General features: G+C 33.6%; 1 protein-coding gene across 3 annotated transcripts in view; it reads right to left on the reverse strand.

The window, feature by feature from the left end:
- ASCC3 (activating signal cointegrator 1 complex subunit 3) overlaps nt 1–25,258 on the reverse strand; it is a 338,650-nt gene that overhangs the window by 123,008 nt on the left and 190,384 nt on the right. For all 3 annotated transcript variants that reach the window (XM_047732576.1, XM_047732575.1, XM_047732577.1), the window contains exons 15-24: nt 22,724–22,915; nt 22,199–22,423; nt 16,246–16,365; nt 12,905–13,069; nt 11,079–11,165; nt 10,046–10,222; nt 6,341–6,566; nt 4,721–4,875; nt 2,104–2,202; nt 753–921 (exon numbers count right to left, since the gene is read on the reverse strand). In XM_047732576.1, coding sequence (XP_047588532.1) covers nt 753–921; nt 2,104–2,202; nt 4,721–4,875; nt 6,341–6,566; nt 10,046–10,222; nt 11,079–11,165; nt 12,905–13,069; nt 16,246–16,365; nt 22,199–22,423; nt 22,724–22,915 — 1,615 coding nt within the window. The remainder of the gene's footprint in view (nt 1–752; nt 922–2,103; nt 2,203–4,720; nt 4,876–6,340; nt 6,567–10,045; nt 10,223–11,078; nt 11,166–12,904; nt 13,070–16,245; nt 16,366–22,198; nt 22,424–22,723; nt 22,916–25,258) is intronic.

Genomic DNA, 25,258 nt, shown 5'->3' on the forward strand with positions numbered 1-25,258 from the left:
GGGGAACCCTCCTACACTGTTGGTGAGAATGCAAGCTGGTGCATCCACTCTGGAAAACAATATGGAGGTTCCTCAAAAAGTTGAAAACAGAGCTACCCTACAAGCAATTGTACTACTGGGTATTTACCCCAAAGATACAAATGTAGTGATCTGAAGTGGTACGTGCACCTTAATGTTTATAGCAGCAATGTCCACAATAGCCAATCCACAGAAAGAGCCTAGATGTCCATCAACATTTGAATGGATAACGAAGATGTGGTATATATACACAATGGAATATTATGCAGCCATCAAAAACTGAAATCTTGGCATTTGCAACGATGTGGAACTAGAGGGTATCATGCTAAGTGAAATAAGTCAATCGGAGAAAGACAATTATCGTATGATCTCACTGATTTGAGGCATTTGAGAAACAATACAGAGAATCAAAGGGGAAGGGAGGGAAAATGAAAGAAGATGAAACCAGAGAGGGAAACAAACCATAAGAGACTCTAAGTCTCAGGAAACAAACTGAAGATTGCTCTAGGGGAGGTGGGGTGGGAGGGATGGGGTGGCTGGGTGATGGACACTGGGGAGGGTATGTGCTATGGTGAGCGCTGTGAACTGTGTAAGACTGATGAATCACAGACCTGTACCCCTGAAACAAATAATACATTATATTTTAATAAAAAAATATTAAAAACAAACAAACAAATAAAACAACAAACAACAACAACAATATCAATGATTCAAGTTACAATTCAATATGTTACCTGTATGGGGAGGATGTCTCTCTGGTAGAATCAGATGTTGAAAGTTGATAATACATACAGCCTCAGCTCCTAACCATCTATCAGACACTGCTCGGATGTAGTATTGGGAAGGCAAAGGCTCAAAAATAGGGATTGTAAATACCAGAAGTTGAGCTTCTTTACTAATGACCTAATGTGAAATAAAGTCTCAGGTGAATATGAATATTCTGATATCATAAAGGCCTTCTTAGTCTAGTGTTAAGAAAATGCTATCTACACCAACAGGTACTAAACAAGAAAATATCTTGGGTTTCTAAATAGCTGAGATAGGGGCACCTAGATGGCTCAGTCGTTAAGTGGCTGCCTTCGACTCAGGTCATGATCCCAGGGTCCTGGGTCCTGGGATCAAGTCCAACATTGGGCTCCCCATTCAGTGGGAAGTCTGCTTCTCCCTCTCCCACTCCCCCTGCTTGTGTTTGCTCTCTTGCTATGTCTCTGTCAAATAAATAAATATAAATAAAATCTTAAATAAATAAATAAATAAATAGCTGAGATATTCAGGCACTTCAGAAATTTATATGTAGTTCCCTTCTGAGGATATCTGATATTGTAGAAAGTAAAATTTATATATAATTTATATTATTGATATATGTATATCATCATGTACTAACAGATTACCAGTTTGACTATCAGAATTTCCTAAATTTCTATTCATTAAATTACTTAACTTCATGATTTTTATCAAATTATTAACTTAATATTTTTCTTTAAATTTTACCATGACCTAAAGTGGAATAACAGAACTTAGCATAAATAGAAGGCAATCATGAAAAGAAACACTGCTGTGAAATTCTACTGCTATCTACCCAGGGTTCCCTGCCTAACGCTTGTTTTCTCTTTGATAAAAAGAGAAATCATGGATGAAGCATCAGAGTTAAAGATATGCTAGTATCAAATTGAGTCTTTCTTTTAGGATTTATGGAAAATGTTTAAAAATGCTCTTTTCATAATGTGAGTCAATATTCTGTAGTATTTCTTGTAACATCTAAAGTATTAATTTTTATTTATTTAATTTTATTTATGCATTACATTATTTATCCCATCCATTTGACATATTTCACTCCTGTGCAGGTTACGCCTTGAACCATGATAAAGATTACAATTCAATTTCTCAACCTAGGATCACACTGAATATATGAATATAATAACATGCAATTCCTGTTACCTTTGAAACCAAACAGAAACATAAAAAAAAAATAAAGCTTTAAGGGCACTAAGAAATTAAAAAGAAATAGGTAAAAACAGAAATTATTTAGTTTATATTTTCTTCTTTCTATGATAGCAACATAATAATAGACACACCCATGTTTACCTGTTTTTTCAGAACTAGAAAATACTCTGAATGATAAATATGATCATTTGTAGGATCTTCTACCCAAATCCACCAAGGTTCTCCTACTGTCCCATGGACCTAGAGGAAAAATAATATTCTAATACTAAGTATATTTTAACTCAAATAAGGGATATTGTTGTTTGCAAATCCAGCACCTATTCTAACAGCTTTACTGATATATAATTTACATTAAAAAGTTTACTCACTTAAAGTATACATTTCAATGGTTTTTATAAAGCTTTTACAACCATCTCTATAATCTTATTTAAGAATTACCCCCAAAAAGAAACCTTGCACCCATCTCCAGTCACTACTTGTCTTTCTTTCTCCATTGTCCCAACCTCCAAGCTTGACAACAACAATCTACTTTATAAAGATTTGCCTGTAGTGGAGATTTTATATAAATGGAATCGTATAATATGTGGTCCTCTGTGACTGGCTTTTTTCATTTCCCATGTTCTCAAGGTTCATTCACGTTCTATCATGTAACAGTACTTCATTCTTTTTCACTAACAAATAATATTCCATTGGAGAGATAGATATACTGTATTTTGTGTACTCATTCTTCTCCCTCTTTTTTTTTCCTAACAAAGCCCAGTCTTATTAAGTGTTCATCTCTCTATTATGTGACTCAGGAAAAGGTGACCTTGTCTCTCAGAATGATTTTGGATAGCCCAAGCCAATCAGCTTATAGTATCCCCCTTATAACAAACAGCTTGTGGTAATCAGACTGAGGAAAAGTCTTATGGTTCATGCTCTAGGTTGATGAAGTAGGGGTGTGTTCACCTTTCCCTGTTAAACATGAACAAGGAAGCACAGAAAACATTTGGAAAGTAGCCAAGAGTGTCAGGACAGCAAAAAGATGGGCCCTAAATGATGGCATTAAATAGAGTCAATCACCTTTGGGGCCTATTCTACTGGTGGATATTTTATTTGTGGAAGATAATATATTTTTTTTGCATAAGTCACTTTGAGATAAGTCAGGTTTTCTATTCTTGCGGCCAATAGCATTCTAACTGAGCTAAAGTTAAGACTTTACACAAACGATTAAGTACTCTATCTTACTAATGAATTAAATCAAACTGTGGAAGATTTTTTTATGGATACTGACAGAAGAAAACTGTGAAAAAAGGGAAATAAAACTTTTATGGATTTTAAAAACCCTCTATTATAAATATAAATGAAATATGAGTATGGCTTAACTAATTTTACATTTTATGTAAAATTTAATGTTTACAGAAATATTAAATATAATTTTATATCATCTAGCTCTCACAGAATTTGTGAGAAAGATAATTATTATCATTATTATGCATGTTTACAGATGAGAGAACTGAAGAAATTACTGGTTAGGACAGTTTAAGACCAGTGGTAGATTTAAGACTATGGCTGGTTAATTTTTAAGCACATTGATGAATAAAATTAATTCGTATTAAAGATACATTAATAATGACAGGTAATGTAGAAGATATTTACTTATACTAAATCAGAAACTTAAAGTAACCATGTAAAGAAGGTACTGCTATTACAGTTATGGAGTTCCTTGTCTTCCTCCACTGGCTTCTTGAAAGAAAGGATTGAGACTGACTTACTTTTGTATCTACAATCACCACTCTACTGTAGTCTTTGTACAGCAACTGCTGCAAAGACAGACCTTAAAAAATTTTGACAGACTAGAAAGAGGATCCAGAGTAGAACTTCATATGTGTGTGTGTGTACACGTTAAATACATATATATTTAAGATTTCATATATATGATATATGGAAAAATAAAGCTAAGATATAAAATATGGTCAACCCTTGCACATATTTTCATAAACGATTAGATTCTGAAATAGTTATGTATTGGAATACCAGTGTGGGGAGGGTGTCACAACCAGATGTGACTAATTATAAACATAGTTACCATAACATCTAAGATTTAGAAAGAATATAAAAGGTAAACACAGAAACCGGAATGTGATAGGTGCCAAGGAAGGACATTTTCAAGAAAGACAATGTATAGTGCTGAATATTCAGAGAACTAAGGAAAATAACAGAAAAAGTCATTATTATGGCAACCAGTTAGGTTTTGGTGATCACTGAGAAAGTAGTCTCAGCAGGAAAGAAACTGGTGACCAGGAGGAAAACAGAATACTCTTTCTACACATCTAACGGAAAATAGAAGATGAGATTGATAGTTTGAGAAATATTAGGATTTTAAAAGGGCTCTTTTACCACAAAGAATCTTGACTTTTTAGTAGGATAAAATGACAGAGTAAGTAGAGCTGGCAAAAATGAAGATAACAAAATTAAAGAAGACAGAATTACGCAAAGTCTTTAAGAAAGTGAATCCACTAACCTATTGTTCAATGTTGAACTTTCAGGGTACCTAAGATGTTATGAAGAGGTTTCATTGGTTGCCATCTTAATATATTATGTCATATTTTTCTTGAGGATGATAGTAAATATTACTACAATGCTTTAAATGAATTTTCAATATGTATTCTTTTTAGAGTTTTCTATCATGTCTTAAGGACAGATGTAAGGAGGTATAGTCAAACCTGCAATACAGACATTTTTGCTGACCACTGATATAGATATTTTCCACTTTTACCTGATCATTCCAAGTAAAATCAGGACAGATGCTCAGTGTCACTCGGAGGACAGTCCGTGTGATGGGCTGAATGGATGCTTCCATTGACACAGAAGGAATCTGATGAACACACTGTTTGACCTTGAGTCCAATATTCACATGATGCAGCATGTGACCTGTACGGAAAACATCACACAGAAGAAATGTGTTCAGACAGAAAAAAAGCAATATAATCTGACTTGTAAATGGGATTTCAGAGAAGGTGGTTTTATTGCTTGTTTTATGATTTGCTATGTAGAATAGTTGACATTCTTGACCTGGCATGTTTGAATATTTTGTAATAGTTAACTTGAATTAGCAATTCATAGCTCTGAAAACCAGTATCAGGGTTTCTTCAGCTATTAATAGGTTTCTTAAAATTACTGAGACTTGACAGTGTTTAAACTACTATAAACAGTCCTACTTTTCTCCTATTAGCTTATGACACATTAAAAAATCCAGTATTTTGTAAAAATAGCTATTAATTTGCTCAAAGTCTACTTCTCAACTCTATAACCATCATGGGAAATGCTTTAATAATCAAACACAAATCACCCATCCAAACTCATTTCCAGAAAAAAATACAGATAAAATATAAAATATGGTTAATGTAGCACAAACTTAATCACTTGTACTCATTTTCATAAATTACTAGATTTTGAAGTAGTTATATATGGGAATGCCAAGGTGGGAAGGGGGTCACAGACTGACTGTGACTGACAATAAACATTTTCCTACTTGAGTCCAAGCAAGTAAGTAAAAATAGATAATATTTAATAGTATCAATATTTCTTACATATCTTGGTTCTTCATAATACAATTTTTAAAGTATGTTTATGAGCAAATCAAAATGTTCTATGTTCACCAGAATTTGAAACTAAAGTGGTTTTCCTTTAATGATAAAGTATCATAAAATATTTACACGTTACTCCATTGTAAGTAATCTTAACTTCTCTAGTTAATATCCTTAATTTCTATTTTTATGGATACCTTCTACCATTCTGTCTTCAAGTATTCTTACTATACAAGTGAAATAATTATCTCAACCTCTCTTCCATCATTGGACCTTTTGCCACCAGTAGTCCTCCCCCTTATTTCTCCTCAGCCTGACTCACTTCATGTGTAATGTCTATCCTATTCAGAATCTGAAATATTTTTTTTTAAGATTTTATTTATTTATTCGATAGAGATCACAAGTAGGCAGAGAGGCAGGCAGAGAAAGAGAGAGGAGGAAGCAGGTTCCCTGCTGAGCAGAGAGCCTGATGCAGGGCTCGATCCCAGGACCCTGAGATCATGACCAGAGCTGAAGGCAGAGGCTTTAACCCACAGAGCCACCCAGGCGCCCCAGAATCTGAAATATTAACTAATCAATACACTGTTAAGTTTGTCCAATAAAATGTTAAGATATCTAGAAATGTATGTAGAAATAGTTTTTCAACATCATATGATAAAAGTAGAAGAACAAATGCTATTTACATACTGATACCAACTGGATTTAAAATGGTAAACAAATTTATCTGAAGTATGAAAATGCAGTTTTCTTTTATATCTAATAAAATATTTTATTTGTACAGAACAATACATTAAAACGTTTCTGCTTACCTATTTCATCTTTCCTCATGTCTTTCAGTTTATCCACAGTAAGATTTTTTTCTTCTAATCTTGTTAGAATGTGTGGTGGTAAGACTGAAAACTGTCTCAAAGGGCTAGCCCAACCCCAAAGCCTCTTGTCAATGACTTTACTAAGATTCAGGAGCCTGTAGGTCATGGCAGGCCAACGTTTCCTCAGAGCAATTTCAAAAAGAGCACGGACAATTCTAGCTGCATTCTAAAGAATAAAAAGGGGGTTGGTGGTTAGGTACACTGTACTTTTAAATTTATCAAATTTGTCATTCACACTCAATTTTACAAGACGTATGCCAAATTGCAGCCTTTAATTGTGGGCAACATCTATTCTCATATAACCTTAGTTATCTTCATTAGTTCTACATAAGAATAATCACATCTTTCATAGGTGGATGTTATCTTGTTAAATCACAGGTGGTAGTCTCATATCCAAGTTCTTACAAGGCTTGACCCTATGCACCCTAACCAGAAACTAAGGAGGAAGAGATAAAAGTTATGCGTAAGACTTAGAAGGTTGTTGAGGCCATCTAGAATATAAGATACAGCCAAGGATACCCTTGGCTATATAGGGGGATGATTAAAAGTCTACTTAGGGCAATAAAGATGACTCTGGGATCCAGTAAGAAAGAAAAATTATGTGAGAAGGGTGATAAAGGGAATCCTGATGAGTTCAGCTACCTGTATTAATGGCTCCCTACAAAACAAGCAACACCTTAACTGCTTTATGTATCTCATTTAATTTGTATGTTATCGCCTTTAATCTTTATGGTAACTGCATTCAATTGGTCTTGTTATTATAATTGTATACATGAAGATAACAGAGCTTGGTGAGGTTAATAATTTGACCAAGATCACACAGATAGTTGGTGTTAGAGTATCTATTCAAAGCCAGGTCTAAACAAGTCCAATTTAACCCCAAGGTTGTAAATTTGGTGGTCAGGAAAATGTCATTAATAGACATACAGAAAGTTACAAGGACTGAAGCCTTGTTAACATCTCTACAGTTAGTTTCCTTCTGCCTTCTTCCCTCTTTTACTAATGTTGCAGGTTATTTTACTGAAGATTGTTTCTTAAAGTCATGAAGTTGGGAGATAACCTCACAATCTCAAATGACATCTATATTTGAAAATGAAGAATGTTAAAATCTGTTCAAAATCATAAAAAAAAGAGATAAAAAAGTGGAGATTTTAAATAGCAAATAGGTGATCTGGCTTGAAATTACAAGGTAAAAAATGATCACAAGAGTTAAGGGCTTTGGTTTTCCATTTTATATAAAATATGTTTTTGTCTCTTGACAGATTTGACTACTTTTTTTTTTTACAGTATTAGAAATTTAAGAACAAAAATAGTATTTAAAAGTATGAGAACTGTTCTGATACCCAATAAAAATTACAGGATGACTCTTATTCGGCCCAGAGAATGATAAATAAAATGAACAATTTGATCACTGTATCTACCAAATAGGTCTTCTTCCGATATCACTCCTAGCTGCTCTTGTAAGAAGATGCCAGGCTAAATTTCCCAACTGTGTTTGAAAGTATGTTATTTTTCTATGTCAGAACCTATAGTTGTTCCCTAAAAGCTAAAAGGAATGGAAGAAGAAATCCCGTGTAAGATATAGGCAGGCACTTTAATCTGGAATGATATAAATTGGGAATAATGATTAGAGTACCTAAGACATGAAGTTTAGAGAAGCTAAGTAGAGGCTTTATAACATCATAGAATATTTGAGCTAAGGATTTATCTCAGGGGCTAAGACAATCAAGTTTTAGAAATAGAGAAGGGATAACTATTTTACAGAGCTGAGAGGGTTGTTGTGGAACTGTTGTTGGTAGCTTACATTTAAAATATAAACTCAACAGTAATTTATTTAATGCATTCAAGGATGATAGACCCACAATAGCTATTTAAGAAAAACAAGGATGCTTTGAGATATAACCTTAATTTTCCAAGACTGACTTCCTGGGCACCAATCATAAAGAAACCCTAAGTTCTACACTGTAAAGCCATTCATGTGTCAGTCTTTGATAATATCTCCATAATCTTGAATCAAAAAGAAATGTGACCAGATTATTCACCTAGAACCCAGAAAAGCTTTAACTTTTAGTTAAGCTATTAACTATTTCAATATAAAATCATTAGAAAATGTAAAATGACAACATCATTTTTCACAAAAGCAGATAAAATAAGTTAGAAACAATGGTTCCTATACAAGTCACGGGGTTTAGAGATTATAAATTATATATAAATTTAGAGATTATAAATTATATATAACTTTTCTATGGCAGGAAATACATGTGTTCCAAGATACGCCAAAAAAGAATTTCTTCTGCCACATCCATAGTTGGTTTACATAGTATATAAAATCATCACCTGGTTCCTTGGTTACTTTGATTAAATTACTGAATTCATTCAACTTGTTTACCAATATATCTTGGTTCATGTTTGCAAATACTTCACATTTACAGTTATTTCAAAGCACTCCTGAGTACTCATGGCTGTTAATAATAATTTATTTAACACAAATATATATTTTCTATATATATTTTTATTTATCTATATATAATTTTGAACAAAATTACCAACATAAGATACATAGCAGAATAGTTTCTATATTTAAAATAAGACTTAGCTTTTATTTCTCTTTAACTTAGAGGAGGCACTACTCAACGAAAAATGATGAAAAAGGGATTCTTTTTTATTTTTTATTTTTCTTTTAATTACTGTATAGTTAACATATAGTGTTATATTAGTTTCAGGTGTACAATGCAGTGATTCAACACTTCCATACACCAGTCCGTGCTCATAACAACAAATACACTCCTGTCACCTATTTCACCCATCCCCCTAACCCACCTCCCCTCTGGTGACCATCAGTTTGTTCTCCATAATTAAGAGTCTGTTTCACAGTTTGCCGTGAAACAATACCTTTTTCTCTTGAAAAAGGTATCCTTGATAAGTAAAAAGTATTTTTTTTAAAAAAACATATCTAGAAGAAAAGCCTCATTTGAAAGAAAAATACTGCAAAAAATAACCTGCTTTACTTCACATGAGTGAATACATAAATGGTTGGAATATAAAAACATAAATACTACAGCCTTTTATACTACAATATTCTAAAAAAACTTATACATTTAATGAGCTGTAATTTAGGGAATATTTTTCTTTCAGTTCTCAATTTTTAAGTATCATCGGTAGGGAAGAAAGATTACTTTCTTTATTAGAGACTTATCAGACTGAAAATATGGTCTGAGGTACTGCTACGAAGCCTTACTTAATGGTAAAAAAACCTTGTTTATGTTTCTAAAATTTGGGTTAAGTTACAAAGGTTCCAAAATCTTTTATTCTGCTTGCAATATTCTTGTATTACTGCCCTTTGTAAATAAAAGAAATGAACTTGATCGTGTAAAGCAAAAAAAAAAATGTTGGTATCTTTAAACTCTAAAATAAAAACAGCAACATCAAAAAGAACCAAACCAACCACCAAATTCCACCTTCATTTCTGATCTAATAGTACAGAGGGCATAAAAAATGTGCAAATTAAACAGAACCAGTTCTGCAATAAAATGGTACTTGGTAGCATGTCACAGTGCAATGCATTCAAAGTATAGCATGAATGAATATCTTGAGTCTCTGAAACTAAACAAGGAAGAGCAAACAGGAAGGGAGTAATAGTCTTACCTGTGCAACATATGCAGAATCTGATATAAGGGAGAAACTGTCCATCTCTCCTCGGCTGATATAAGTTTGAAGTAGGATGTTTATTTTCCCGTAACTGTTCTCTACACCTCCAGGAGCTGCGAGTTCACAGAAATTGTTTAATAAAGCATCTAGCTCTTCTATTTCCTCTTCTCTGACCTGGAAGAGTCAATGTTTTTATAAGATTATTTGGGCTGATTTACTGGAATTTTACATATTGAAATAAAACCACATCACATGTTTTTTTAAGGCTTCCACTTTTCAACATTTTTCTTTTTTCACTAATAAAATAGTAATTTTTCACAGGTAGCTAATAAAATACAATAAGAAACTATCTTGAGGCTGATACAATTACATTTTATTATTCATCACCAATATTAAAGTTGCCATTGACATATAAAAATTTGATATGCCACAAAAATTAAATCTTCTGACCTCACCATCCTTCAGTTGATGAGATTTCATATTTTATTTGACCAGAGTAAAACCTCTGCCCAAATGGATTAGGGCAAACTTGAATTATCTTCAAATGCATTCATTATAGTCATATATTTTTATATGGCATAATACATTCATAGCTTAAAGCTGTGAAGTACTATGATTCACAGTATTAAAGTTTTCACTGTTAATAAGATTAAATTATAATATGGGTACAGAAATACTCATATCTAAGTTTGAATCATGCATGTCCTTTATATTTTCTTCAGTGAACCTTATATTGCAAATAAACCAAAATGTACATACTATATTCTCTGCCAGTTTCATTATTGCAAAACCTATTTAAATTATATTTGATTTGCAGTAGAGAGCAAAGAATAGTGTCAGGAATGACATAATATCATAATCTAGGATAGTGGACACTGTTGATAAATGGAAGAACATTGCTGGCACTCTAAATGCAAAGTGCCATACAGCTTATATTGTAACGGGAATAACAAATAATTATAAGCTTTTATAAATGAATGAATGTACATAAGCCAAAAATGCATTTGATTCAAGCTTCAAATAATCTTACCTTGATTTGATCAAATTCTTCAGCTTTGGAGACGATAGCAAAAATATCACTTTCTGTTTTGTGAGCATCAAAGAATTCATTGAAGGTCTACCAAAGCAAGTGTTATATTTGATTAAAATAGAAAATCCAGTGAAATATTTTCAATTAAAAAGTGACTAGAAAATCACACATTCTTAAAGAATATTTGAGCCCTACACAATGCAGAGTTATTATGTCTGCGGTATACTATTTTTTTTTCTTTTTTACTGCGGTATACACTTCTTGGCCATTGCTTTAAACATCATCAAATTCAACAAAGACTAAAAAATTTCCTAAAACATAACTAGCTGGAGAAGACCTTTAGAAGGAAAAAAGATCAATAAAATCAGTTATTAAAACCTACATTAAATAGCTAAAAAAATGTTCAGCATAATCGTCCAGCCTTGGTTAATTTTCAGCACAGGCATGTGGAAATCTGTACCATTTGCCAACTTTAAGCTGAACACATCATATAAAATTTGGTGAGGAGTAACTAAAATTACGCAACCTGAAAATTCTGGTGAAGTCCTCAAAATATTCCTAGTGACGGCACATACAAATTCAGGAAACTGGGAAGAAAAAACATCAGTGGAAGACCGCATCGAATAAAGACAAAACTGAAGAAGGGTTACAGTTCTTGGAAGAGCTACAAACAGGCATAAAATATAGTTTGGCAGTAACATACGACCTAGCGGGAAAATGAGGAAGGTTACTTATTGGACAAAGGAGTGCAAGCAAGCACGTGAGCAGGTGACAGAAGCAGGAGAGAGCTAAGGGCAATGTTCTGGGTTGAGGAAGATCAGATCACACTTGTGGGATGATACATGTTAAAAGAAGAAACCTAAAGTGCTGTACAAATGCAAGATTTATTTGGGGAAAGATGAGGAAAAGCTATAGGCACACAAAGGTGTTTTCTGAGACGTGTAAAATGCATAAGGATGTGTTAAATAAGTACAAAACTTATACTTCATATTGGCCTAGGTTTTCATATTTCTGAAGAAATTTCACTTTAGTGATTTCTATTACATTTCCCTTCTAAAAACATATTCTAGGTATCCCAAAAAATGAAGATAAGAAAAAAAATTCAAACTCTTTCTCTATAAAAAGGAGAGTAAAAATGTGTTTTAACCCATCTTGGTCTTGAATTTAAGACTGCCCTCACAGGTAATCCCTGTTATGCTTTCCCATGTATTAACATATGTAGGTATATATACATGCATGTAAACACACATAAAAACATGCATACGCTCCTTAAAATGTAAATATTACAGTGGCATCCTATCTTACTCATTACATTAAACAGCAAAAAATTAAGGCTACACTGTAGTCTAAATTATCCTTGAAAACTCTTAAATTGCCCAAATAGTACAGTTGGGCTGACCTGATAATTGCGGTAGTTTTTCTAACTCTTCTTTAGTCAGTATTTCTCTACAATCTACAATTAATTTTCAACTTTTATTCACTGATATCATTAAGCCATCATCTCCTGCTTAACTCATTCAGTAAACTCATTCAGGCACTCATTCCATAGGTCTCCCCCACATGCTTAGTGTTTTAGCCTTGGGTGTGCCTACTGCTTAGGATACACTCACTGAATGGATGGCAAAAGGGTTCTTAATTACTTAAAGTCTTATTTTTCTCTTCTGTTTATTGAATTCATGTTATTGAAGTCATGTAAGTTAAATGCACTTTGTTCTATTAGTGCTTTTAAAAAAAATTTCCATTAATACAGTATTTTGAAGAAGTCTAGAAAGTATTTATATCTAAGAGCAAACGTATTATTGTATTTGTTACACTCAGTATAATACCTCAATGGTATTGTATTTAATATAGTAGTGGCTGGCAGTTCTACCCAAATCAGTGGAGGAAAAATATCCAGTTCTCTCTTCAAAACGAATCATCCGAGCTTTGTCTAATTTTCGACCAACTTCAATGACCAACTGTTCTCGATGCTTTGCTAATGTTGGGTCAATCTGCAGGAAAAAAATATATACATAAACATTTGAGTATTTCTTTAGAGAGTCATCATTTACAAACATATACCTATTTATGGAAATTAATTTTTTTGTTGATATTTAGTTAGAATAAAATTTCTTTTTTTTTTTTTTTAAGATTTATAGATTGATTTATGAATGACAGAGACACAGCAAGAGAGGGAACACAAGAATGGGAGAGAGAGAAGCAGGTTTCCCGTGGAGCTGGAAGCCTGATGCGGGACTCGATCCCAGGACCCTGGCCTGAGCCGAAGGCAGACGCTCAATGACTGAGCCACCCGGGCACCCCAGAATAAAATTTCTTAATACAATTTTTAAAGAAGTACATTTTTATAAATGTAGGACATAAATAGAAAATATTTTAATCCATTCGATAAAGTAAGCCTTAAAAATTCACTAAGATTATCAATCTTTATTATATATTTAGGTAGTAATATTTTAGAATCTAAAATTCTTATTTTTAAAAATATTTTACTTATTTATTTGACACAGAGAGACACAGAGAGAGGGAACACAAGCAAGGAGAGTGGGAGAGGGAGAACAGGCTTCCCACTGAGCAGGGAGCTGGATGAGGGGCTCAATCCCATCCTGGGATCATGACCCGAGCCAAAGGCAGATGCTTAATGATTGAGCCGCCCAGGTGCCCCTAGAATCTAAAATTCTTATATGGTTGTTTTACAATCTTTAAGACTATAAAGATCAGCAATCAGATATTAGTAAAACAATCTGTCTTTTCCCTCCTGTACTAAAATAAACAGGGATTTTAAAATATCAAGCTGTAATCCTACTTCATCAGTTTATTGGAGAACTCACAGTGAGGATGATTTCCTTTGTTAAAGATTTAAAGAAATAAATGCTTAATTATCCTTTCAAGAGTATGACTTTGGTGTTCTAGCAGTTTTCATAACTGCTGATAGAAAAACCCATTTTGCCCATAATAATAATAATAGAAGCAAAGTGTAAGATGAAGTTGACAAGAAATTTTTGAATACTTTTGAAATTATTAATAGCCTCGTTTTTTTTTTTTTTTTTAAAGATTTATTTATTTATTTGTCAGAGAGAGAGACAGAGAGCACAAGCAGGGAGAATGGCAGGCAGACAGAGAAGCAGGCTCCCATTGAACAAGGAGTCCAATGAGAGATTCCATTCCAGGACCCTGGGATCATGACCTGAGCCAAAGGCAGATGCTTAACCAACTGAGCCACCCAAGAATCCCTAAATAGCTTCTTTCTAAACAGGGCATTTAACACACAATATTAACAAAAATTCTTAAATATTGTGATATGTGTATATGTGTATAAATATGTGTATGTATGTATACATATATACAGACACACACCAAGTCCTGAAGGTCACGCTCTAGTCAGGAGCAATAAATATGACCTTCAAAGGGAAGGGAGATGAATATAAAAATTCTTTAGAAATCAATTAATGAATTAACACTCCTACTATTCCTTCTAACTTACGTTTTGATGGTAGCTTATTCATACACTAAACATAGCTAAAGTAAATTTTAAAATCAGAAAAATGAGGCAAAGGAAAGTCAAATGTAGGGAAGATGGAATATTTGTATTTGTATTTGTATTAACAAATACAAAAGTCTTAAATATTTGCTATAAATGACATACTGTAGGTATCAAGTTCATCTTATGAAACCATTTTATTTATTACATGTTCTAAACCATTAAAATATGTTGGACATCATGATTTGTGTTAGTTCACATGGGTTTTGTGGCTACAAATTCTTAGTGAGTAATAAAATAAGAACATGTAAGTAAAAAGAAAATTAAAAAGATCAGAGTCTCTGAACTCTGAAGAGAGTAAAACTATGTATCTCAGAAGGAAAAAAAAAATCACTTTATGTTAGAAAATTATACAAAAGTGAATTAACCTTCTGGAATTAACCTAGTACTTAAAATCAATTCATGTTTTTATTTGGCCCCAAGATTTGCAATGGCTTACCCCATAAAACCATGTGTTGTGCTTTGCCTTCTACCCTTTCAGAAAGCTTTCACAGTGTCATTGACTATTTTCACAAGCCTGTATTTGTAACAAGATCTTTTTTTTTTCCCTCCTAAGTCTTTAAGTTTCAATTTTCCACAGTCAAATCTATAGCACAGGGAAAAGAAAAATGACAAAAAAGCTTGGCAACTCCTTTGATCACACAATGGAATATAAACAAAAGCTAAGTTGACAGTAAGTGGAGGAAAACTAATTCGGACTTCAATTCAACTTTGCTACTTTTGACTTAACACTACTGAATATCCGTATGATGATAGTGAAATAATGTTCTCATTAAACAACTGATTTTATCTGTAATTAGGGAGCATTTACATTGTATAAAGCAGAGTTCTAAAGAAAAGCCAAGATCTAACAGAATCTAACAGATTCTGTAAGCCCCACGTAACTGAAAAGTTCATAGGAACAAGTGCTACAATATACATTCGATTTTGTCTGTGTGCTCAGGGGAACTAATCCAAGCCTCCAAATGGCTAATTACTCATTAACACTATCTTTTAATTTGGGAGTAAAGGGTTAGAAGGGACTTGAGAAGAGGAACATATTAAAAAAAAATATAAGCCTATTATTAAAAATGATCTCCAATTTTCCTGATGTCTGGTTTACTCTAAAACTTCAATTTATTACAGTTTTTAAAAAATCACGGCAAGGGCACCTGGGTGGCTCAGTCAGTTAAGCATCTACCTTTGGCTCAGGTCATGATCCCAGGGTCTTGGGATCGAGTCCTGCATCAGGCTCCCTGGTCAGGGTGGGGAGTCTGCTTCTCTCTCCCACTCTGCCTCTACCTCCTGCTCATGCTCTAATAAATAAAATATTAAAAAAAAATAAAAATCACAGCAAAATATTAATATCAAATGGAGATGTACCTGGATAGTAAATAAATAACAATCTAAAGATGAGCTTTTTAGTATCTGTGAGAAAAGAGCTATTAATATAGAATGAAATAACTAGGAGGTAAATTTAATTTTCCTTCGTATTTTCTAAAAATAGATTAAGCTTTTTGTTTTTCTTCCAGGTACTTAACTTTATTCAGATGAGGCAGAAGTAGCAAATATTTATCCTCATATCATAAAAATATTACAAAGCTAAAAAAGAAGGTTTGATTTTTTTTTTTTTTTTATAAATGAGTTTTCTACCTGGTAAGCCTTGTGACTGATGCCATATACTAATGGATTTGCTCTCATCCGTACATAAAGATAAGTGTAACTTATCCACTTCACTGCTTCTTCCACATTAGTAACTGTTCCCAGAGCAATCTACAAATAAAAAATAAAACAAAAATTAAACTAATGCATTAAAGTTGGATATAAACATTACATCAAAGGCCATTTTGTCAAAAGTTAAGTTAAAATACATCATTGTACCTTATTTAAAAGAAGGTAAGTATAATTACTGGACATGACACTTCTCCAATTAATTAAAAATAATTCCTACCTCATTTAATTGAGAACAGTACACTGGAAATGGTATCTTCCAAAACGGAATTTACTCAATATTACGGCATCTGATTATTTTTCCCTAAGTAGAGTCTAATTCTCTATAGCATTGAAAGGTTAATAATTTAAAAACACAATAATAACATATAAGATCTGTATAATAAAGAGAAAGGAATTATTAGAAATTGATATTAAACCAGAATTATGAGAAGTTTCCTTAAAAATACATTTCATTAGCTATTAGATCTATAGGTAATCATTTACTTAGCATTCCGTAATTTGAAAATTCATGCAAGTTGTGAAACTTCATAGTTGTATAATTTTCCCTGAACATCTGGGTGAAAAAAATTAAATTTCTTAATACTTTAATCACAGGTGGAAAGATGTTTTTTACCTAAATCATTATATATATATATTAGGAGAAAGAAAGGAAGAATAAAGTTAACACTGAATATTAAAGAAAATAAAACTTGTACGTTTGTTTTATTCCTATAAATCCTATAATTTTTAATTCTGTATAACTAATTCTGTGAAATAAATGTGGATACTTGGCTAGTTGAAAATGAGATCTAGCAATATACAAAATATCATTATGCTGTTACATCATACTATTAGTTATTAAAAAAGAAAAATCACCAAAGTAAAAAATGACGAGGTAGATTCTGACTATTGACTTTAAATTTACATGAACGTAAAATAAGTCTGAGAAAGACAAATACTATAAGGCCCCTTGCACATGGATTCTGAAAACATCAGACTCAGAGAAACAGAGTAGAATGGTGGTTGCCAGGAGTTGAGGGTGGAGGAACTGGGGAGACGTTGGTCAGAGGTATAAACTTCCAGTTAAAGATGAATAGTTTGCGTTGTTTAATGTATAGTATGGTAACTATAGTTAATGATAGTTAATAGTTAATAATACTGTATGTATACTTGAAAGTTGCTATGGGAGTAGAGCTTTAACGTTCTCATGAAAACAACAAAATCGTTATTATGTGACTATTAATACATTTACTAACTTTATTGTTACTATATAACTATATACACATATCAAACCATCACATTGTAAACCTTAAAACTTATACAGTGTCATATGTCAATTAGATTTCCATAATTACATAAATTCATAAATTTATACTAATGCACTTACAAATGACTAAGTCATCCTCAATATAGGAAAATATATACATTTCCTAAATGCAAATTAAAACTTTCTACAAAATGAAGAATAACAATACTAAATATAACCAATAAGGGAGTTGTGCCACACTCCCCAAATATTTAAAAAGGAGACAGTTAAAACATATTCTAGCTTCCTAAGGTAAAGAAAACTAAAAACAGTTAAAATCTGATAGTGTCTCCCATTTGTGGTTCTTTCCCATTAGCAAAAACTGCGTGGATTCTCTTATGACCTATAGGTATTTTAAAATACTATCACAGGACTCCTCCTAAGAGTAGAAAATTTTATAAAGGATAAAATAGCTTGCTATTATTTTCAAAATCAGACTCAGTAAATTAACATTAATATATACTTATTGCTACTAATGATAAAATAAAGGAAAGGAGGAAGCAAGTATCAGAGTATGGATCAAGTCATTTGAGTCTTCTAAATGATCACCAAAAGAAACTAACAGACCACCCGGAAAAATGGATGTAAATTCATGATGGCACATCATATTTCTAGATTAATCTTTGAATGCCACCTAGTGACAAAGACAAAAATTTACTTGTAAATATCTGCTGTCACCTAGTGGCTACTTAGTACAGGAGCCTTTTATTATAAAAACAAGTATTTTTCAAATCTCTGCAATATATCCATTCATTTCAATAATCATATAGTAAGTCAGCAAGGAATCAGTATTATGTAAAGCACAACGGATATGGGAATAATTAGAGCCTGATCCCTCGTCTCAAGAAGTTGTCTACTCATGCTGGTGAGAAACATGTAACTAATTATAAGATGACACACATGAAACCACCATCCACAGTGCCTAGTATATAATATTAAAAACTGATTTTAATTAAAAATACCTAATACATGAAACTTACAAAAAGGCCATCAAATAAACAGTGTAAGAGTTTTATGTCTGTTAAGAACCCCAAATTTGGTAATTTTAGAAAACTCAATGTATCACTGTGTATCTAATTTATTTATTTAAACTTTAGTTTTTAAGGTTAATTGCTTACTTGTGTGTATGTGTTTTCTTAAACTGGTTAAAATCATACAAAAACAAAATAACTAATCATGAGTATGTATGTGTGTGTGTATCTGTTAGTAAATACATGAAAAATATTCATGTATTTATTCAGCTAGGATTTGCAAGCTGGCAGTAAGTATAAACAGGGTCTCAGTCCCTGAGAATCAAGGGACTATCAGATAACAGTGAGTGATACAAATCATTTACTAAATACCAGCTTGGCACAGGCACTTATTAAATTTTCACAACAACCCAGTGATATTGTCTCTATTTTATAAGTGGGAAAACCAGAACTTTATAGGTGAAGGGAGCAGAATGAAAGCCTGTCTCGGGCACATGACACGTGTTGGAGAGTAACCAGAACCAGCACTGGGAAGGTTGGTTACACTACGGAAGCCTTAAATCCAAGGACAAGGTGTTTATACTATGTCCTTCGGAGACAAGAAAAAAGCCATATAGAATATGTGTATGGTTACAGAAAGATTAACATATTTTAAAGTATATACTACAGGAGGCCAACACAGAGTAGGTACCCAGTAATGTCTGCTGAAGACATTTTAATAAGCCTCAAACATGCTTCAGTGTTTCTCTCAGTGCAAAATTAAGTGGCTTTATACAGGTTTGGGACTTGTGACCTTTTGGCATTAGCATTAGAAAATCAGCCCAATTAGGTATCAATCAGCAAATCTGTCTCATAAAAATGTTTGTATTAAAATTATTATTTAATATAATACTTTCTTCAGTTCTTCTAAACTAATGGTCAGGATAGATATTGATGTTATAATGATATTAGCAGAGGCAAAATTCCTAATTTAACATGACCTTTATGTTGATCACTGCCACTGAATAGTTTTGCAAAGATCTGTGGAGTTTAAAGACTTAAAATTCCATTACTGTAAGAACACAGCACACTTTCATTTTATAAACTAATTTCACACTTGATTTCCACAGATTACGAAATTTAATTTCATACTCAACTACAATTTAAGGGGGTTTGTTTTCCTTAACAAGAAAATTTACTTTAATTGGGAGCTATTCCAAGTAGACAAAAATATGAGAAAAAAGTTTTACCAATAGTCTGTACCTCACTATGTTAGCTAAAAATTTCAACATATGTATTTCATTATTTGAATGCATTTTATAGCATTAAATGGAATTACAGTTATAGTTAGTTGGCATTTCTGAAGATAACTTACCTAATAAGTACTTTACGAATATGAGGTAAATCAATGGACTACAATTTATTTTTAATTTTTCAGGTCTTGACCAAATAATTTTATTGATAATGTTTTACAGTCTGTAAAAAAGACCTCCTTGAGGACAAGACACTTATCTGGTGTCTTCCGCACCATAACATCACCACCTTGAGTTTACTTGACCCATTTATAAAAAGTTGTCAAGGATACTAATTATAAGTTTATGAAAATAGTATTCCTTGATACAGTTTTCTAGAAAAACTGCACAAAAGGGAGCCTTTCTTTTTATTGTAAGCAGAGAAATTATGATGACCATTTTGGAAAATCAGTCCTGGTCTTAGAAGAAGGTAAATGGTGAGTATCAACGTCGAGAAATGTATTCACTGTTAACTTACTACAGTTTATATAAGGCAACAAAAATCTGGCTATAGGGGCGCCTGGGTGGCTCAGTGAGTTAAAGCCTCTGCCTTCTGCTCAGGTCATGGCCTCAGGGTCCTGGGATTGAGCCCTGCTTAGGGCTCAATGCTCAGCAGGGAGCCTGCTTCCCCCTCTTTATCTGTCTGCCTCTCTGCCTACTTGTGATCTCTGTCTGTCAAATAATTAAAAAAAAAAAATCTAGCTACAAATACTAGGTATGTAGTTAAATATATTTGAGTTTGAATACTAGTTCCAAAAATTAGTAGCTGAAGGACTGAAGGTAATCAGTCACATACCTCTCCGAGGCAATTATGTCTACCTTGCAGGACATCTGGAAGGTCCTTAGTCCATTATTACTATTACCACCATTGTACAATAGACTATTTTATCAGAGATACTGTAGATCCAAGACCAAAGATCCAATTATTTAAGCCATGAAACCATAGCAGGTGATGGGGACTGAAATTGAGCTATAATAACATTTTCTTTAGGGTCAAAATTTATTTCCTAATCTTTTTTATTTTCTTGTAATTATGCTACTAGAGACCAGCATCTTTCATGACTTCTAACTTCCAACCAAATCTTCCAAACCTTTAATCTTCTGATCTAGATCAGGTTTGCTGCCTTCATGAATAAAGCCTTTCCTAACAGCTTGTGACCAAAAATGTTTTCTTCCTTCTACTGAATGCCTCTATAGAAATTATCACTTTCCAACATTATTACACTGTATTTTTGTACCTTTTGCTCCCCGTTTGGACTATCTGCTCTTTAACAGAGGAGACTGCAAATAAATGTGTTTTGGATCCTCTAAAAAGAATTGTAAATACTGAACAGAATGTAAGTGAAATTTTATAAGATCTTTAAGAAGTACCTGATATAAGACTTGTACACAACAAGTAATATTTGATTACAAATGTTTCTTCATTTCTTTGTCTATTTAACATTGCATTTACTTATCTATTTAACACATATCCCATCTACTTTAAAAAATTATTTGAGTCCATTTTAAAGAAAGGAAAGAGAAGTAGGAAAGTGTTGAATGCCAGGGAAATAACTAAAAATGTCATGAAAACAGTGAAACTTCATTTGAATATCTGACACACAGATTCTTAAATTAAGAATGTTTATCCTCTTTACCAGTTAATACGTTACCTAGACTTCCAGAGTCTGCTATTTAAATCTTAACACAAAATGCCTATACACATAGGAAACAAATTATAATACTGTAGCTCAATTTAAGCAATTATATTCTGTATAACAAGTTTAATCAAGTGACCTAACATAAAAGAGCTTTAAAAACCTTAGAAAAACTTTATAAAAATGTAATACAAATACAGGGGTGGTAACTGCTATTTCTGTTTCTCTAGTCTGTATAGCTCTGGTTCTGGCTTAGAACAAAACCTCACAGTTTAAAAGTACACTCTGGAGTTCTTTTTTTTTTTTTTTAAAGATTTTATTTATTTATTTGACAGGCAGAGATCACAAGTAGGCAGACAGGCAGGCAGGGAGAGAGGAAGGGAAGTAGGCTCCCTGCTGAGCAGAGAGCCCGATGTGGGGCTCGATCCCAGGACCCTGAGATCATAACCTGAGCCGAAGGCAGAGGCCTAACCCACTGAGCCACCCAGGCGCCCCCACTCTGGAGTTCTTATCTGTGATCACCTGCATCCCATACGGTTCTGAATTAACCAACAATATGGCCATTCAGCCTGTTGTGCCTTATGACTGTGGAATGGCATAAGCTGTCTTCCTAAATACTACAGAACTGCAACCAATTCAACCTTGTATTTATTTGGTCATTCTTTCAGCTGATGATCCTATTCCAATCTTTTATTCACTGAATCTTACCTCTGCATTTAGGTTATCCGCAAGGCTTTCCAGAAACTGACTCTCAATTGGGTTTTGTTGAGTGAGCAAGGTGAGGTAATGGCTGAGTTTGTCATGTGTTGTTATGATGATTCCTTCCCCAAATTTGTCAAACTGTGGTCTTCCAGCTCGACCAAATATCTGCATGACATCTAAAATTCCAAGGTCAACAAAGGAGCCTCTTTTTGCTGCATATATTTGTGTTCCCTAGATGAGGAAAGGTTAATAAGAATTTACATAAACACAAACAAATATAATCCTGATGAGCTGAATACTGAAATTAGGCAAATATGGCAAGATCTCAAAAGTGTACTTTAACTAATCCTTTCATCATCTGTGATAGAGTTAAATTTTCACAATATAAACTAGATTTTTTGGGAGAAAATAATTCTGACCTTATATGAATAGCATTAGAGGTCAATGAAACAGCAAAATTACAGTATTTTTCTAAACAAACCAACCCCCAGGTTTAAGACACACACAAATCCACATAAGGTAAGCTATTACCTTAATAATAACAGCATGAGCAGGAAGATTGACACCCCAGGCGAGTGTCGCTGTGCAGACTAGAACTTTGATATGCCCATTAGAGAAAAGGGTTTCAACCAAATTTCTGTCCTGCCGAAGCATCCCTGCGTGATGAATACTGAAACCATCTGGAAATAATTCTCGTAGTTGCTTATTTCTTGACTTCTGCACCTACAGTAGATATTAATAGAACATAAAAGAGCATTACTTAGCATTTACAAGTAATTACTACTTAGCATTTTTGTTCAATGAGTTTATCAAAGAAAGCATAAAATTACTCATGTTTTAAGGTCTTACTAAGTCTTAGTATATAATATTCTGTATAAAATTATTAAAAATTATATCCTATCTTAAAACACAGGTAATCCCCAACGTGACATAAAATTCAAGAGGAATGAAGTTAAAAGCAAGTATTTCTTTCGTTCAGACTTTCAACCAATCATTATTACTTGTTTCCTATCCTTCCAAAACTACTCTATTTAAAAAAGCATACATCTAAGTTGCTCCAACTCATTCAGAATAAAGGCCACGGTTCTTAAAATGCAAGAATCTATAGAAATTATTCTCATCCCCTAACCTCACAAACCAAGGTTAGCTACTAGTGTTGACTTTTCCTCTAAGTCCCTTTTCTTTGTCTTTTCTTTTCATTTTTTTAAGATTGTATTTATTTATTTGACACAGAGAGAGAAATCACAAGGAGGCAGAGAAGCAGGCAGAGAGAGGGGAAAGCAGGCTCCCGATGAGCTGAGAGCCTGATGCGGGGCTCAATCCCAGGACTCTGAGATCATGACCTGAGCTGAAAGCAGAGGCTTAATCCACTTAAGCCACCCAGGCACCCCACTAAGTTCCTTTTCTGACAAGTCCATATCCACTCCACCAAGGTCTTCACATTCTCTCTCTATACACAACATACTTCCTGGAAGACTTTTCTCCCCTCTTAAGAGATGCCCATGATTCCCCAGTGCATGCACTCTTCCTCATTGCAATGGCCCAGTAAACCCAACTGAGTTCAGCTAGAGGTGTGTCCTTGCTGATTTCTGACCAGCACTGACCATCTGTCTTAATTCTCCAATTTTACAATGCCCTGAACATATTAACTTTACTTCTGGTGTCTTTTCTTTGACCTGGCCTGAACTCCGATGTGGGATTTGATCCACTTATCTGCAACCCATATAAATGCTACAGCAGAGTATCTTTAAAAATTCACTGAGACTCACTAATACAATGGAGAAAATTCTCTGCAAAATTAAAGACTTTAGATTAACATAATGAAGTATTTAGGTAGTCAAAGCTCCTTTTTGGGGCGCCTGTGTGGCTCAGGTAGAGATTTTGTAGTTGTAGGATCCACTGAGCCAGTGGATCTGTGCTTATCAGGGAGTCTTATCAGGGAGTCTGCATGAGATTGTCTCTTCTCCATGCCCCCCTGCCCCGGTGTACACTCTCCGTCCCTCTCTAAAATAAATCAATCTTTACAAAGTCTATTTTAAAGGGGCGCCTGGGTGGCTCAGTGGGTTAAAGTCTCTGCCTTCGACTCAGGTCATGATCTCAGGATCCTGGGATGGAGCCCTGCATCTGGCTCTCTGCTCTGCAGGGAGCCTGTTTCCTCCTCTCTCTCTACCTGCCTCTCTGCCTACTTGTGATCTCTGTCTGTCAAATAAATAAATAAAATCTTAAAAAAAAAAAAAAAAGGTCCTGTTTGGACATCATGTCCTGTGTTTGCTTGTTATTGCTCTAAAAATTTCATTATCAACATTTCAATAGTTTCTTTTGAAAGAGTTTTCCATAGGTTTTTTTTTTGTTGTTGTTAGGTGCACTATACTGGCAGGGAGTGGGGCTTCAGGGGTCTGGGGTTCTAGAACAGACTTAATCACACTGACTATCCTTAAAGTACTTAAAATTTTAAACTTCTAAGTTAATAATAATTAACCAAGGAAATTATCTAAGAAAACAGTTCTTTGTGAATCTACTGCAGCTGTAAAACGGAAATACTTTAACTACTCCATCTAGTGGCCATCTGCGTAAATAACAACTTACACATTTTAAGCTTTTTCAGAGTCCTGTACAAAATACACAGAAACAAAAAAGGCTTTCTTCAAGTTTCATGGGGAGTATATTCCTGTTTTATTTTTGTGCAGAGTGATTAGCCTGTTAGAAATCATTTTATGCATAGACCTTATGATTAACTACACTTGGGTCATCTTGCCTAAACTTCCATCTTTTCGGACAAGAGTTGCTACCTATCTTCTAAAGCAGCTCTTACGAATATGTGATGATTTGGGATAAAGTCCACTGGAGGGTATTTGCTAGGATATAACAGAGTCCTTCATGGGCCACGGGTAAGGAGAGGAGAAACATTTCACCTACTCAGTTTCTTCTCTCATATTCATGAATAGACACTCAGAGCTAAAAGAATAAAACAAAATATTGCTTGGGAGATATACTCTGTACATAATATACTGCTTGGATTGCCATTTGTTTCAGGTGAATCTGCTGTCTGTGGACCCCTGCAGGGGA

This window comes from Lutra lutra, chromosome 6 (genome assembly GCF_902655055.1).
Source record: "Lutra lutra chromosome 6, mLutLut1.2, whole genome shotgun sequence".
NCBI lineage: Eukaryota > Metazoa > Chordata > Mammalia > Carnivora > Mustelidae > Lutra > Lutra lutra.